This window comes from Anser cygnoides, chromosome 22, assembly GCF_040182565.1.
Source record: "Anser cygnoides isolate HZ-2024a breed goose chromosome 22, Taihu_goose_T2T_genome, whole genome shotgun sequence".
In the NCBI taxonomy this organism is placed as follows: Eukaryota; Metazoa; Chordata; class Aves; order Anseriformes; family Anatidae; genus Anser; species Anser cygnoides.
In genome coordinates this window covers 3,917,743-3,932,683 of record NC_089894.1, presented here as the reverse complement: position 1 = coordinate 3,932,683, position 14,941 = coordinate 3,917,743, and the positions used below count along the sequence as shown (strand labels likewise).

The window sequence follows — 14,941 nt, the reverse complement described above, 5'->3', positions numbered from 1 at the left end:
CAATTATTCCCTGACTAAAGAACATTCTGGAAATGGGGATAAAAAGAGTCATACCTGTGTGTAAACCCTTGGGCAACATAAAATCGGAAGTGTTTCTAATCCTGGTGATCCTGTCAGTTTCCTATGGAAACTCAGGATTAGCCTATCCTGAGCTGTTTTATGGTTAAAAATGTGTTTGTAGAACCCAGGCCCCTGCAATACCAGCCATCTGCTTAGAAAAAGTATCTCTCCATTCATCTCATGTCTACTCAACACTTATATTTTAGTTGCAAAATGAGGTAATCACTTAGCAAAAGTGATTGGTTTTGAACCCAGCAATGTGGGGAGGGGAAGCAGGAGGGCTCTGATTAGATTAGACAGTAAAACATTAGGTTTCTTTCCTCCCACACTGCACGTATCCAAGAGCAGGTGAAACACAGCTTTTGTTCAAACCTGCTTTTTTTGCTCAGAGCCTTTGAGACAGGAGACTGGTGGAAGGCTGAAATCAAATGGGACGACCAACTCAGCTTGCTTCAAAACAGCAGGAAATGGCCCAGCAGGTCACCTACCCACCAGGGCTGCACAGCGCACAGCTCTGCCGTGCCCTCACCCATCTTCCAGCTCCATCTCGGCACCAGCCTCCTGCAAGGTTTTCAGAGCGGGGCCACGCTCTCCTTCCAAGTTTTTGGACCCGTTTCGGGCACCGATGGCGAGAAGGACACCCCGGGGGCACTACGTGAAGCGCTGGGAGCAGGGAGGGCGGTGGGAGCTCAGCGAGCGCTGGGCTCTCCGGCACGGCCCCGGTTGGAGAAAATGGCGCCGGCCAGCGATCAAGGACAAGGCGTTGCCCCGGCAACCGCCCCACGGCGGGTGGGGCCCCGCGCGGGGCAGGGGTGGTTGCTAGGAGACAGCCGCGCAGGCGCCAGGGGCAGGCGCTGCACGCGGCCCGCGCACGCGGCACGGCCCCGAGGTCGCTCTCGGTCTCTCTCGGTCCCTCTGTCTCTGCCTGCCATGGAGGTGGAGGATGACTTCGGTGAGGCTCGGGCGGGTGGAAGGCGGAGGCGGCCCCGCTCCTCCTTTGTGTCTTTCCCTCCCGGATTGTCTTCTCTGTCGCGAAGCAGATAAGGGGGGGGGGGAGGTGTTGAGCGGACTGGCTGGGGGGGTGTTCGGGGTTTGGGCGCCGGGGGGGGTGTTACAGGCGGTGGGTCTGGTGCTGTCTCCGTGCGCTGTGTGACTGAGCCATGAAGGAAGCGATGAGTGGGGCGGCTCACCTAGGTCTGTGCTGCTTGTGGTTACTGGACGGGGCATGGGTGGGGTCTGGCCCTTGGGCAGCGTTCAAATGGAGCCACCGCCTGTGGTGCAGGCGTTGTGCCTGCCTGGAGTTTTTTCAGGTGATGTCTGGTGGCGGTGGAATTGTTTGGGGGTTGGTTTTGTGAGCCGTATTGCTAAGGGCTGGGGATCTCAGCTGCGCGTTGATGTTGCTTTGGTGCCTCAGAGGCTTTACTCGCTGTAGCATTTTGCGTGATAGCTGCATCTGTTGACCTGATCTAGCCAGCTCCTGGCACTTCTGTGTTTGCTGCTTTGTGTAGCAGTAAGGGCTCCCTTTCCTCTCCATCAGGTACTCATTCTTGCCTCTGTTCTCATACTGGCCACATAGTTTGTTTGATTTATTGAGCCAGTTTAGAGAGAAAAGCCACTTCAAATTGCTATTCCAGGGACAGCTGAAGCAGTAGAAAGCTAGTTAATCCATCTTAATAATGAAGTCTTTGGTTTTCAGCTGTTCTAATGACCTAGACTGGCTAATGGAGGTGAGAGGTGCTCACAAGCAGCAGAGCTGGAAGTGGCAGCGTAGCACAGCTGGGATGGAAAGAAGGATTATGTCCAACATTCCTAGTGGCTCAGAACATGAACTCAGCTCAGTGTGACTTGAGGAACTGCACCTTAACTAGGTGTCAGCCTGTGGGCCAAGATAGCTCCCTGAAGTGGCTGTTGAGACAACTGAGCACCAATTTTTGTATAATCATGGAATCATTCAGGTTGGAAAGGACCTCTAAGATCATCTAGTCCAACCTTTAACCTGGTACCGAGAAGTTCACCACTAAACCATACTACTAAGTTCCACATCTACACATTTCTTGAAGACCTCCAGGGGTGGTGACTCAACCACTTCCCTAGCCAGCCTGTTTCAAAGCTGCACATCCCTTTCAGTGAAGGAATTTCTCAAAAAAAAAAAAAAAAACACCCTAAACCTCCCCTGGTGCAACTTGAGACAATTTCCCCTTGTCTTATCACTTAGTGCTTAGGAGAAGAGCCTGATCCCACCTCACTACAACCTCCTTTAAGGTAACTGTAAAGTACAATAAGGCCTCCCCTAAGCCTTCTTTTCTTCAAGCTAAACAACCACAGCTTCCTCAGGTGTTCGTCATAAGACTTGTTTTCCAGAACCTTCACCAGCTTCGTTGCCCTTCTTTGGACACGAAGAAGGGGATGTGATAGCAGGGGAGAGGCTAAACAAACTGCAGCCCATGTTTAGGATTTGATTACAAAGCAGCTTAAAAAAAAATATCAAAGCGCATCAAAAGCCTGTGAAAAAGACCAGCACGGCAGAAATGATGAAAGAAGCCTGGTCTGGCTCCCTGGTGAGTACACGACAAACAGATCTGCAGGTAGCAGTGGGTACCTATACCTCTTTCTGGCTGCCGTTCTTTTTCCTCACTGAGAATATGAAAGTGATTATATATCACAGATGTACACATTCATACTGCTTCCCTGTTCATTGCCTGGGTTCTTAGGTGTTTTAGTAACTCCTTAGCTCCTAAATAATTGCATGACTTGGGAGAAACTTCACTTAGAAGTCACATAAACCATGTTAGGCATGCTGTTTCCTCAGAAATTAGATTAAATTGGCTGGCATCTTTCCTCCAGCAAAACTAGCTGATGATCAAAAAAGACTTGGTTCTCAGTGATGAAGCTCCCGAGGGCCCTGGTGGATGTATCATCGCTCCAGTGATTCTCATCCAAGATAGTTTGAAAAGTACTACTCTCCTCATTCATTTTGAGTAAATGTGGTGATCTAGCTAATATGGTAGCTTAAAGTGTTATTATGCAGTGCTGCTTACTATTCTCTGTCTGTTTTGACTGATGTCTGTGTCAGCTCAAACTTCAAAGTGAATTTGTTTGGTTATGCAAAACAGGCTCCTGCCTCAATGACGGGTTTCAAAGTAAGAACAACTGGTTTAACTTCCTAAAATCACAGCCCTGATGTGGTGGTGTGTTTGTTCCGCTTCACTGTCTTAGTGATGTTAGATCTTGTCTTTCTAACTAGTTCCCCTCCCCTGCCCCAATTCTTCCATTCTAGATGTTTTGGATCCAGAGAGATTAATACAATGTCCGTATAATAAGCACCATCGAATCAGAGCCTGTAGGTTTCCATATCACCTTGTAAAGTGCAAGAAGGTAAGCTGAACGGCCAAACAAGGCACCAAATGGGGGTTCTGCGCACGTGTCTGTAAATACAATGTGCATATTCTCATTTTGTTTTCTGGCTGGCTCAAGTAAGTTCCTGACAAATAGCCCCATTTAGCCTTTATTTCATATATTTTTATGACCTGTTTAGTAACGGGTTCAAGGACATGTTAGCTCACCTAAGACTGGTGTAGCTCTTCATGGTTAGGTCAGGGATGAAATCTCAGTCTCTTCAAGCAGCTCACATGGAGATCTGATAAATTTTTCCACTTTAAGCTGAAGAGAACTCAGGCTGAGTGATGTGTACCACCTCTGGCTAGTCAGAGTAGAAATGGTTTGATGTTGCAATTTGTTTTTTAAGTGACATAAATGCATAGCTGCTTATTTTTTTTAATGTTGTTAATAAGTATTTAATGGCAGAAACTGCACATCCTGGGTTCAGCACACATGGGAGAGGTGGATTTTTTTACCTCAATCTTTCATCCAGAATTTGAATACAAATCATTTAATTGGAAGCATTCCAACCTCAGTTCTCCTCTGTATACTTTAGATCTGTTTTTTAACTGGTCATGTGCCAGTAACTGACCAAGCTTTGGGTTTTTGCTGAGACTTTCTAAAAACCAATTGTTCCTCTTTCAGCTTACCAATATGTTTTTCAAAACAGTGTAGCAGTGCTGTGCCTTTCAGTAAAGATGCAGCTGGAGGGTGTATGCACTAGTATTAGTACTTACAAACAATTAATTTTGGTGGAACTAGTGGTTTAAAAAATATTAAGTAAAAAGTGAAAGTGGTGGGCAGAGCAGCAAGTACATCTATTTTTCCAGCACTCAAGAGACTTTTCCTTGTTCACTCCCTGCAAATTTTGGCAAGAATGTGCATGAGCCAGGTGAACAATATCAGCAAGTAAATGTTAACCTTATTGTTTTTGTCCTTGTGTTGCATAACTGTTAACCAGTCAGTTTTTGCAAGATTTCCTAATGAGAGGGTTGAGTTGTAATAATGATCACCTGTCACATTGATGGGTTAAAGTTGCCTGGTCACCAGGTGCCCACCAAGCCACTCTCTCATTCCACCTCTTCAGCAGGACAGAGGGAGAAAATAAAGAAAAGAATGTGGGTTGAGATAAGGACAGGGAAATCACTCACCATTTACTGTCATAGGCAAAACAGAATTTGCTTGGGGAAGATTAATTTATTGCCAATTAATAACAGAGTAGGACAGTGAGGACTGAAAACAAAATTAAAAACACCTTATTTCCAGCACCCTTCTTCCCAAGCTCGACTTCAGTCTCTGTTCTTCTGCCTCCTCCCCTCTCTCCCCAGGAGGCGCAGGGGGCTGGGGCTGCAGTCAGTTCAAAATGTTTTTTCTCTGCTGAGCTTTTTCCCAGAACCAGCATGGGGCAGCTCCTGACCTCTATCAGAGGCCGCTCCTGCGCCCCACCCCCCCTGACCAAAACCTGACCAAAACCTGACCACATAAATCCAATACACAGATGCAGTTGGTGTCTGTAAGTAATTTGCAGAATTTATATTGATCCTGCCAGAGCAGTTTGCTGAAGGTGGTTGAAGTGATTGATGGACACATGAGGACACAGCAACCCAGCTATACAGACCTGTTAAGGCCAGAACTGTGTCGACAGCTCCATAGGTGTAGGTAATGACAGTTGCCTTGGAGCCTGCGCTGCAGCTGTGTATCAGTGGTAGTAGAGGGCTCACTGCCTCGAGCAGCGTCTATACCAGGCACTTTTGCCTCTATATCTGTCTTGGGTGCAAGCGTGATCCCTGACAAGCAGAGCTGTGCCAGCCAAAGCCAGGCAGGTACTGGGACAGTGGCAAAGTTGTGATTTTTCCCAATAAAGAAGGGGGTGAACTAATTTACCGTAGTAATTGCTGAGCACTGTGACTAGAACCTGTGTCTATGTGAAGAAGCACCAAAGTTTGCAGGTGGAATGCTTCCAGCTCCCTAACTGTTTTGAAAGGGTTAAAGAATTTCTCTGTCTGTGCCTGCTTGTTTAAAAATACCTGAATAGTTTAGATTTGCCTACCATCTGTCCTCTATTGTTTTTAAAATAGCTTCATATGTGCTTTAAACCATGTAGCTGTAGTGCCAGTGTTGCAGCAAACTGTAGGGAGGTTAGCTGAGGTATGTTTCATTTGAGCCACCCTTGAGCTGATTAATTTTTTAGTGAACTTTTTTTCAAAGAACAGTCAATTCCGTAGTTTCTCTTTGCAACTGTAGTGTCTGAGCAGTATTTTGCCATTCCTTGATTAGCCTTTTAAAGCAATATCACAAATATCTCTTGTTAATTTTGTAAAAAACATAAGGAAAAATGAACTTGAGAAGTATGGCACATGATTTTGGTTTTCTCTTCTCTAGAGCTACCCTCATGTTGCAAAGGAATTGGCCACGTGCCCCTTCAATGCTCGCCATCTTGTTCCTCAAGCTGACCTCAGTGATCACATATCGAAATGCAACGACAAAGGGTTCATTGAGCAAGATATAGGTAAGGGAACCACCCGTGCTCTAAGATGCATCTTCACCCTAGGGACTGAGGTCTCCTGTTTGTCAGGATAGCTCCTATTATAACCAAAAAAGTGGGAGTCAAATTATTGTCTATAGTTTTGTGTGACATAACAGCCTTAAAAAACTTGAGTCTTGATTGCTTTGGTTTATTGAGTAGGCTCATTAGATGCTCCTGTTAGCCTTTGCACATACTTTATTCCCAGGATTTTTGAATAAAAAGGTTGTACCCAAGCCTGTGCATATTGAAATGCCTCCAGCAGGAGCTCTGATGCTTCAGTGACCGGAAAGACAGAGTCTTCTTTTCATAGAGATGATCTCCCTTCCTTGAGGCTTGACCACTGGTGCCATGTGAAAAGTCAAATAGGTGTCTAAGCTATGAAAATCCCTGCAGCTGGGGCAACCTGAATAGCTCACTCCCAATGAGAGATTGGTCAGCTCCTTTTGCAGGCTCCTCTGCTGCTGAACTTGCTTTGTCTGCAATACAATTAAGATTCCTGTCTCCTGCCCAGTGAGACAAAACCCCCAAATTATTTAGAAAAGCATCCTGTGCTATGCAGTGTCTCTTTAGTTCTCTTCATTGTCTCTAAAGCTATTGACACACTACAGAGCTGATGGCTTTCCATCTTCTGTTGAGTTGCTCTGAGGCTAGCGGTCATGCCTGCATTTGTGTTAGCAGGCTTCCTCTCCACTTGAGCATTCCTTTGCCAGTTCCCAGGGGACAGATTCATTTGCTGTTCACTGAAAAAGTTATTTATGGTCGCTTGATTTCCGATCCATGCTTGGCTCCTGGGTGTGCCTAACCAGTTCATGTTGCGTGGGGGGCATTCCTCTAAAGCAAAGAACTGTTTTACAACTTGATCCAAAGTACTTAATGCTTCTGAAGCAGGACAAACTACAGTCACTGATCTTTCTGTCATCCTGTAGTGAACCAGTCTTCTGGCTTCCAGAGAGAGCAGGTGAACGCTGTGAGCACTTGGCAGGCGCCTCCATGTGATGAAGACTGGGAAACTGGTAAGGAACTTCCCCCTTCTGCAACACTGCTGACTTCTCCCTGATCCTGTCTTACAATTCCACTTAGGACAGTGTGAGTCCAGAGGTGCCATTCATTTAGGTCTCATATGTAGGACACCCTGCTTGTGTTCTTTCCTGAAAGTACGCATAGCCTGGCTTAGCAGGCTTTTCTGGACATGGAGAATTATTCAACATGCCTGCTGTAATTGGCACAGAGATATATTTCTAAACATCTACTCCTTTACATATAAGCTGTTGTACCTCCTATGCAATGATGAAATCAGAAGCATGGTAACTTTTGTGTTCCTTAGTTAAGTGACAGTGAAGCAGACGCTTATATTCATCAGGATCAATTTCTATTTGCTCTTTAACATGTAGAAATAATGACAAAGACACTCCTGATCTGATGTGTTTGTCTTTGCTGGTGTTCATTAGTTTTGAGCCATGTCATTTGTTTCCTTTTGCAGAGTTCTTGGAGCAGCCAAATTCCCCTTTTGTTTGGGGCATGACCAACTCTGGCATAAACAGGTAGAGAATGCAAGTTTGATACCTTACCGCAGGTATAGAAGAATATTCTAGCCTTCTCCCAGCCCAGCCTTGATGTTTGGCTTTGCTGATGTTTCTCTCCTCCCAGGAACTGTACACTAACAGTGAATGTTTTTATGGTGCTGGTTCGTTGTTACTTGCTTTCTCATATGACTCGTCCTTAAAAGAGAGGGAAACCCTTGGGCTGCAAGAACACAGTTATTCTGTGCTCTTACGTGCCTGTGGCAGAGTGCTCTCCCTGCTGCTGTGCAGTGTTCAGTTCTTGCTGCAATTCTGGCCAGTGTGCAGGGAAGAGAGGTGCTGAGCCTCTATGTGAGAGGTGTTCAGCCATTATGCTGGCTTAGGAAATGTAGCCAGATACTTCGCTCTGGAGCCTCTTCAGAGAGCTACCTCCTGTGGAACTAGTAATTAGCTAGCAGTCCCTTGTGACCTCCTGTCACCTTTTTCTTGGCAGATGCACTGGCAGTAGGGCCCTGTGTTAGCAAAAATCCCCATCTTGTCCCTTGTAAAATGTAATCACTGTTTGGGTTTGGGGGAAGGAGGAGCATAGTAGGAGCTGTGAATTTGATGGAGCTGCATTGCCTGGCTTCAGTGATCCAACAGTGGATCATTATTGCAGGCTATACGTGAGGTGTGGTGGCAGCACCAGGGTTGCTAAAGCATGTTTTAAGGTTTGTTTAAGCCCATATGTAGAAGTAGTCTTGCAGCTGACTGCTCTACAGTTCTGTATGGGCTCAAAAGATACAGTCTTCCTTCCATGAGGGGTGTCAACAGTGCTATCTGGCTTCATTTGTTATGCTTTCTGAAAAAACTTTATAATGTTTAGAGCACATGTAGTTATTGTAAATGTCACCATTGCCAAGCAGCAAAGTACCATCTCCTTGTGTCCCCACTCTGCTCCATGATATAGTAAAGTGCATAAACTTAAGCAAGTGCTTTTGTCATGAGAAGTGACTGTAGTCTTTCAGTTCCAGTACCACCTTGGGACAAAAGAATTACCTGCCTTCAAGTGTACGTGCGCCTGAGTCCTTCCCATATGCTGAATCGTGGAAAGGCTGTAAGTAGTGTGCATGTGGTTTTGATGCCAAAATTTCTGTAGACAGTGACAGTTACTGAAACTTCTAGCTGGAGCAGTGCCTTAGGACAACCACTGAATGGACAGGAGAGGAACTGTATAACATGGTCCTCCTGGAAAGCAGCTTCCTAAGGAATCTAATAGACTGAGGTCCTTTTCAGAGCTCCAAGCTGTGCTGCTTGGTCTCGTTGAGGTACACACTGATTAGCAGACCAATCTTTTGAGAAATTGTGGCAAGTGTAATGCTCTTGGCACATGAAACAACCTCTCTACTCTTCATAGGCCTCAGAAGTTCAAGGAGAGGACAGGAGGAGAAGTAATAGTAGGAAACAACATCAGGGGGGATTGCCTGTACCACTGAAATCTTGTACCTTAGATTGTTGCTTTAAAACAGGCACGTACGTTTGCAAAAGAGGCCCACTCAGAGTTGTGTACTTATGATAATGATGTTTGGTGCTAGCTATAAATGAAGGGATGAAGTTATGCTGGGGGGTTAGAAATGCCCTTCATAAACTACAGCTTTGTGTGAATGCTGGCCCTGATGTAGCAGAAACTTTTGTAGTCCCATTTCAGTGGAAGTCAGGAACCACAGAGTAATTTCCAGGAATTTCTACCCTGTATCATAAGCATATGCCATGTACCTGCAAAGCAGCTGGATTATAAGGTGTCTGAAATGATCTCTGTGGAAGTTTACTGGATACCTGGGAAAATACTTGGTTATGTGCTGGAGAGGTACAGAAAACTTACTCTATAGCAACCTGTGGTTAGGTAGTTAGTAGTCAACCTGTGGTCATCTGTAGTTAGTGAAGTCATATTTAATGGCCTATTACAGCCTGCAGAGCATAAAATACATTGTGGGAGTTTCTCCAGCCTTTAAGGAGGCTGAGACTTCCTACTGCATCCCTGCATAAGGATTAATAAAAATCATCTGGACTAGCCAAACCTAGAAGTATTTTTCCATGCATGCAGTTTTTGCTGTTTATCTTTTCAGCATCTGAGTTTGTCTGCTTCAGATATGTGAAGTAGATAGCTTTGGTTTGCTAGTACATTCTAATTTATAGGTACTTCTGTCTTCTTTCTAGAAAGCATCGTGATCGTGCCTTTGCCGCTTCAAGCCTTAAGCCTTCGCTTTGTCATGTTGTTTGCATGATGTTTCAATTTGTTTGTTTCGTATAATGGGGAATCCTCTGTGAATTCCTTACAATATGTAATCCATCCTATATGCATGTACACGGGTTAAATTTAAACAGTAAGCTTAGTTACTTTTCTAGTTTCCATTAGTGTTTTGTAGTTCTCGTTTAAAGAAAAGTTTACTAACACTTAAAACCTGTTGGAGAGCACTAATGTAACTGTTTTTTCCTGGGGCTGGGAAATAGTTTAGATCACTATCATATACATCTAGGGCTGTGTAAATGTTTGGATTAAGCAGATTTGCATCTTAAAATGGATGCAAAGTACAAAATGAGGTCTAAATACACAGACACAATTAAGAACCAGCATGGGGTATTTCTCTAGGAAGAAATTAATGTCGTTGGCATTCTGAAAAGTGCTCCTCAAAACCCTGGAATCTTACAATTTGTATTACTACCGATGTAAAATAAGGCATGTTGACTAGCGTGCAAAATTAAGATTATTTTAAAGTTTGATTCTGTCAAGGCTCTTGTTCAAAATGGCAATTTACAATAAAAAGATTGTGAATAGCCTTGGACCCATTGGACTTTCTTGTGACTATCACTGTGGTTGCAGCTACTTAATCCTTTAAGTCCATGGTTTCTCTTACGATGGGTGGGCTGTGCAGTGCTGGGGCTTCCTCCCCCTTCCCTAGAGGCTGGATGTGTTCTTTGCACAAGAGAAGATGATGGGATGTAGAGAAATAGCACATTTTGGCCCGCTAGGAAGGGTTTCCAAGCATATGCCTGGATGACTCTCCTCCAACCTGAGTTTCTTGGTGGCACAGATGCTGTTAAACTCACTCCGTGAGGACTCTCACGTGTACACCCTCCTTGCTGGGCCATTTCTGCCTTGTCTGAGCTACGAGCTCTGGGGCAATAGAACTAGTCTGACTAGAAATCTGTATGGAAATCTGGGATACAAATGGTTGTGTTTGCAGTTGTCACAGGTGACTCAGGAGGGAGGAGAGGAGGTAGCATTTACCTTTAGGCACAAGTTCTTCTCTGCTGGGGAGCCTGGACACGTGGGAGCTCCTTGCAATTTGTCCTGGTGCCCATGGCCCTACATGGTGTCTAATGGGTCTCGCCACCCCCTGATTAGCACCCAGACACAGATGTGTAGCTGCTCTGCTCAGTGATGAGGTACACCCATGCTGTTGCTGCAGCTCCAATACCAGCAGACCCCCAAATCTCTGCTTTGTCCCTGTCATTCACTGTACAGTTATGCCCAGCCTTTCTCCTGCTGAAGGGTTGAGCCTGCACTGCAGAATGGCCCCGTGCTATTTCTGTACCCCCCTGGCTGGGCCTATGTGTTACACAGTAATGGGAGCACAGCACGATGCACAGGCCTACATGGATCAGCAGGGAGCCAGTCTGTTTCCCAGTTCTGGGCTCTGTGTTCCCTATGGGCTGTGATCAAGTCAGCTCAGCCAGTTTCCTGCACTTCCCCTTGTGGGGACTCTTGCTTGCAGCATCCTGCAGAGTAAGACCTTTCTCCATGCCTTGGTGGTCTGGTCTGGGGTGCCCAGCGCCTTTCCTTTTGGCCACAGACTGCAGCTGGAGCAGGGATGCCATGAGCAGCACCTTCTGCTACTTCCCACATTGTCCCTGTTGTTCTCATCTGCAGAACTTAGCACATGCTTTCCCTCAGCAGAACCACACTGGCACAGGGAAAGTGTCCTTTCTCCAGTCTTCCCCCTCCTCTCATCAGCTCCAGAGCACTGAGGAGGTGGTTTCCTCCCTAGTCCAATGGCTAAAGCCAGACTTGGATGTGAACTCATGTTTTTTTTAACTTTGTAGTGTTGGACTAAGTAGGCAGGAGGGCTCTGCCTTCGGCTACACGTCTTTTCAGGGTCAAGGTCTGGATGGGGTGACTTTAGTTACTGCATCCTGTCTTTCTGGCACTCAGCAGTTTGTACTGCCTAGTTCTCTGGGCTTTTTATTTCTGGCACCAGAAGACCCTAGAAGTCTATGCGGTCTTTGTTTACAGCCTGTGATACCTCTTTATCCTTCGGTCCCATTCCACTTTCCCCATAGTCAAGATGTATACTAGCTGCCTACAATCCCACAGAGATGTATTCACAATTACAAGTGTCCATATGCATGGTTCACGTCCACAGTTCACATTAATCATCATAGCCCTGGAAAACACACTCTCTTTCCTCTCCCTCCCAGCAGTTCAGACTATGATTGCTTTCCTCAGTGCTGTATTCAGCTAAGGGGGATTTGAGGTAGTTGTGTTTGCTACTAGCTCATGTCCAGGAGAACAGCACTGTCCAGTGTCACGCACATCAAAGGGGGCAGGGATCTTTGTTCATGTGAATAAAGAAGCTTTGAATCTGATCAGTTAAATCCTGCTTAGTCACTGTTTTAACCTAATCATCACATAAATACAGGGTCTTGAACTACATTGGCACATACCAAGTGCAGAAGCTAAGAGGGTGAGAAAAAGAGGAAGATGAGGAAAGTTCTCCCATCACATGGCTTCTAATAAGCAAATGGAAGTGCTGGGTGTAGGAGAGAGAGAATGGAATGGATCTGCAGGGAAACACCAGCTGCAAAAAATGTCCCTCCATGCATGTTCTGGAAGGTGAACAAGCTCCTGGTATTGTTTTGCCTACAGATTTCTGTATACAGCTCCTTTGTTTGTGTTGTGTTCAGGAGGCCTGGAGGAGAAAGGGCTAGGTGGTGGTGGGGACCAGGCTCTCCAGGGAGTCTCTCCAGAGACCACAGCCCTCATGTTCCAGGTATAGCCCGGCTGTGCAGCAGCAGGTCACCTGAGGTTACATTGATTTGTTGGATGCAGTGTTTACTTTAACTCCCTAGAGAGCTAACACCTGCTTCCAAGCTTCAAGTTGCAGCAGGTAAGAATGCCTGGGGTTACTGAAGGCGGCGCAGAGTCTCCTTGTTCTGGCAGATGAGGCTCTGGCCCCGGATCTCAACTTTAAAACAAAACCACATTCAAGAAGTTGTTTCCCCTTTCCCAGCTTTTAGTCAAGGTTATGACCCATAAAACCAAAAGCACAAGCTCAACTTGGAGGTCTTTTATAACTGCTGACTCAGCAATAGGCTGAAAATCAAAGCGGTGACTGTCCGGTCTGCCCACACGTTGGCTGCAGTCACAGAGCTGAGCATTTCTTTTGAAGAGTTAGCCAAACCATGCAGACAGGGTGTCTCCTTGTGCAGGTCTGATGTGCGTGTTCCAGAGCAGGTAAATTGAAACAGCCAATTGACTTCCTCTGCAGTGTCTTGGAAGGGCCTTCCTACATGGAGCTCCCAGCCCTGCCAATGTCTCACTGCCGTGTGGCAGCTGTCCTATTTCCCTGGAACACACAGGTCACCGTGAGAAGGACAGTGGCTGTGTCCCATCTTGCTGTTGTGATGTCCCTCTTCTAAGAAGGCTGCTGTGAACTACTGGGACAGCAGGAGCTTGTACGCTCATCGTGGAGCTCTGTCACCAAACCAGGTGGGATCCCAGGCTCTGCAGACAAACTCCCTGAGGTTTTCTGCAGGGCTCTTCTCACCTGCCGCTGGCCAGCCTGGCACCCTTCCTTCCTTCTGAGTAAAGAGGGGAAGCACTGAGCCAGAACCTGAGTTACTCTTGAAATACTAGGATGGCCAAGGGCAGCAGCATGCCTTTACTCTGGCCGGTACAGCTGTATGTCTCTGACAATATAACTGCCCTGGATTTTGCCAGTCTGATATTATCTGAAGTTCATCCCGATTGTCATTTCTACAGCCCATTTCCAGACTATTGATATCACTTAGTGTTCTGCTCTGGTCCCATGTCACTGTTTTATTATCCTCTGCTCCCTCTCTTTTGCTCCTAGCTCTTCACCTCCATAAATCAAGGTGCAGAGAAACCCAAGAGTAGTGGAAGAATAAATGCCAAATGATTGCCTGGAGAGGAGGAGGGCAGGTTGCTCTCAGGAATCCACCTGGGTGTGCAGCAGTTTTTGGTTTGCTAGGTCCAGGGAGAGCTGGAGTTGGGCCGAGGGTCTGTAGAGATAGCACGATCTCAGCAAAAGCACTGATAACAGTATATCAAGCTAAATCTGTCTGGATCATCCTTTCCACACCAAACCAGTACATGAGAGAGAGGGAAGAGAGGACTGCAGACAGGTACGTTTTGGGGTGGGTCTTGGCTCTGCATCACTACAAAGCAGAAAGCAGAAAAAACTGCTGGGGAACAGGGAAGGGCTTGAATACCCACAGACCTTGGGGCAAGGCAGAGCAGAGTGAAGCAAGAGCACCCTCTGTACAGCAGCTATTGAAAGTGCTATATTTACACAGTGTTATTGTGAAAACATGGTATTATCTTTGGAATATTACAGCTTACAAAGATAATTATTTTTCTTTTACGGTTGAAACATTCAATATTGTTACTATGGTCATGTGTAATGTTATCATTGTTTTTGTTTTACTGTAAAGCAGGTGTCGATTTCTAACACCTATCAGTTGTAATCATATATAGGGTTAACCTTTGGAAACAGTACACATATATAGGCATTGTGCTTAAGCTTTGGTTACCAGACAAGTATAAACAGCCTCTAGTACTTACCTGTACTATCTTCCTTCTAAATTAATTCTACCCCATCTAATGCACTCTATAGATACCTTAAAGGAGGCTGTAGTGAGGTGGGGGTTGGTCTGTTCTCCCATGTGCCTGGTGACAAGACGAGGGGGAATGGGCTGAAGTTGCACCAGGGGAGGTTTAGGTTGGATATTAGGAAGAACTTCTTTACTGAAAGGGTTGTTAGGCATTGGAATGGGCTGCCCAGGGAAGTGGTTGAGTCACCATCCTTGGAGGTCTTTAAAAGACTTTTAGATGTAGAGCTTAGTGATATGGTTTAGTGGAGGACTTGCTAGTGTTAGGTCAGAGGTTGGACTAGGTGATCTTGGAGGTCTCTTCCAACCTAGATGATTCTGTGACTGTGTAATCATACAGTCATTCATTAGCTCGCCTCCAGGCTGCAAATACCTTATCCACAGTTCACTCTCCTTTTAACTACTGAAATACTGACTGCAGTTAGCATCTTTGTTTCAAAACTTTTACCTGTCTTATACCCTCCTAGATTTCTCCTACACCTACACTTACCACCTTAAAGAACACAGCTGAATCAATGATACTATTTCTAGTCTTGAGCTACCTCTTATCATACTGAAATCCTTT

At 45.7% G+C, this 14,941-nt stretch overlaps 1 protein-coding gene across 2 annotated transcripts; it reads left to right on the top strand.

The window, feature by feature from the left end:
* Positions 1–861: 861 nt before the first annotated feature.
* LOC106049237 (gametocyte-specific factor 1) lies at positions 862–10,316 on the top strand. 2 transcript variants are annotated; one of them, XM_048047874.2, is made up of 7 exons: positions 862–1,012; positions 3,338–3,435; positions 5,821–5,947; positions 6,892–6,978; positions 7,446–7,506; positions 8,499–8,581; positions 9,682–10,316. In XM_048047874.2, coding segments are annotated over exons 1-7 (480 nt in total). In that variant the 5' UTR covers positions 862–990; the 3' UTR covers positions 9,684–10,316. The 2 variants fall into 2 exon arrangements, with proteins under 2 accessions (XP_047903831.1, XP_047903830.1); XM_048047873.2 differs by having other exon boundaries at positions 8,493–8,581.
* The last annotated feature ends 4,625 nt before the right edge of the window (positions 10,317–14,941 follow it).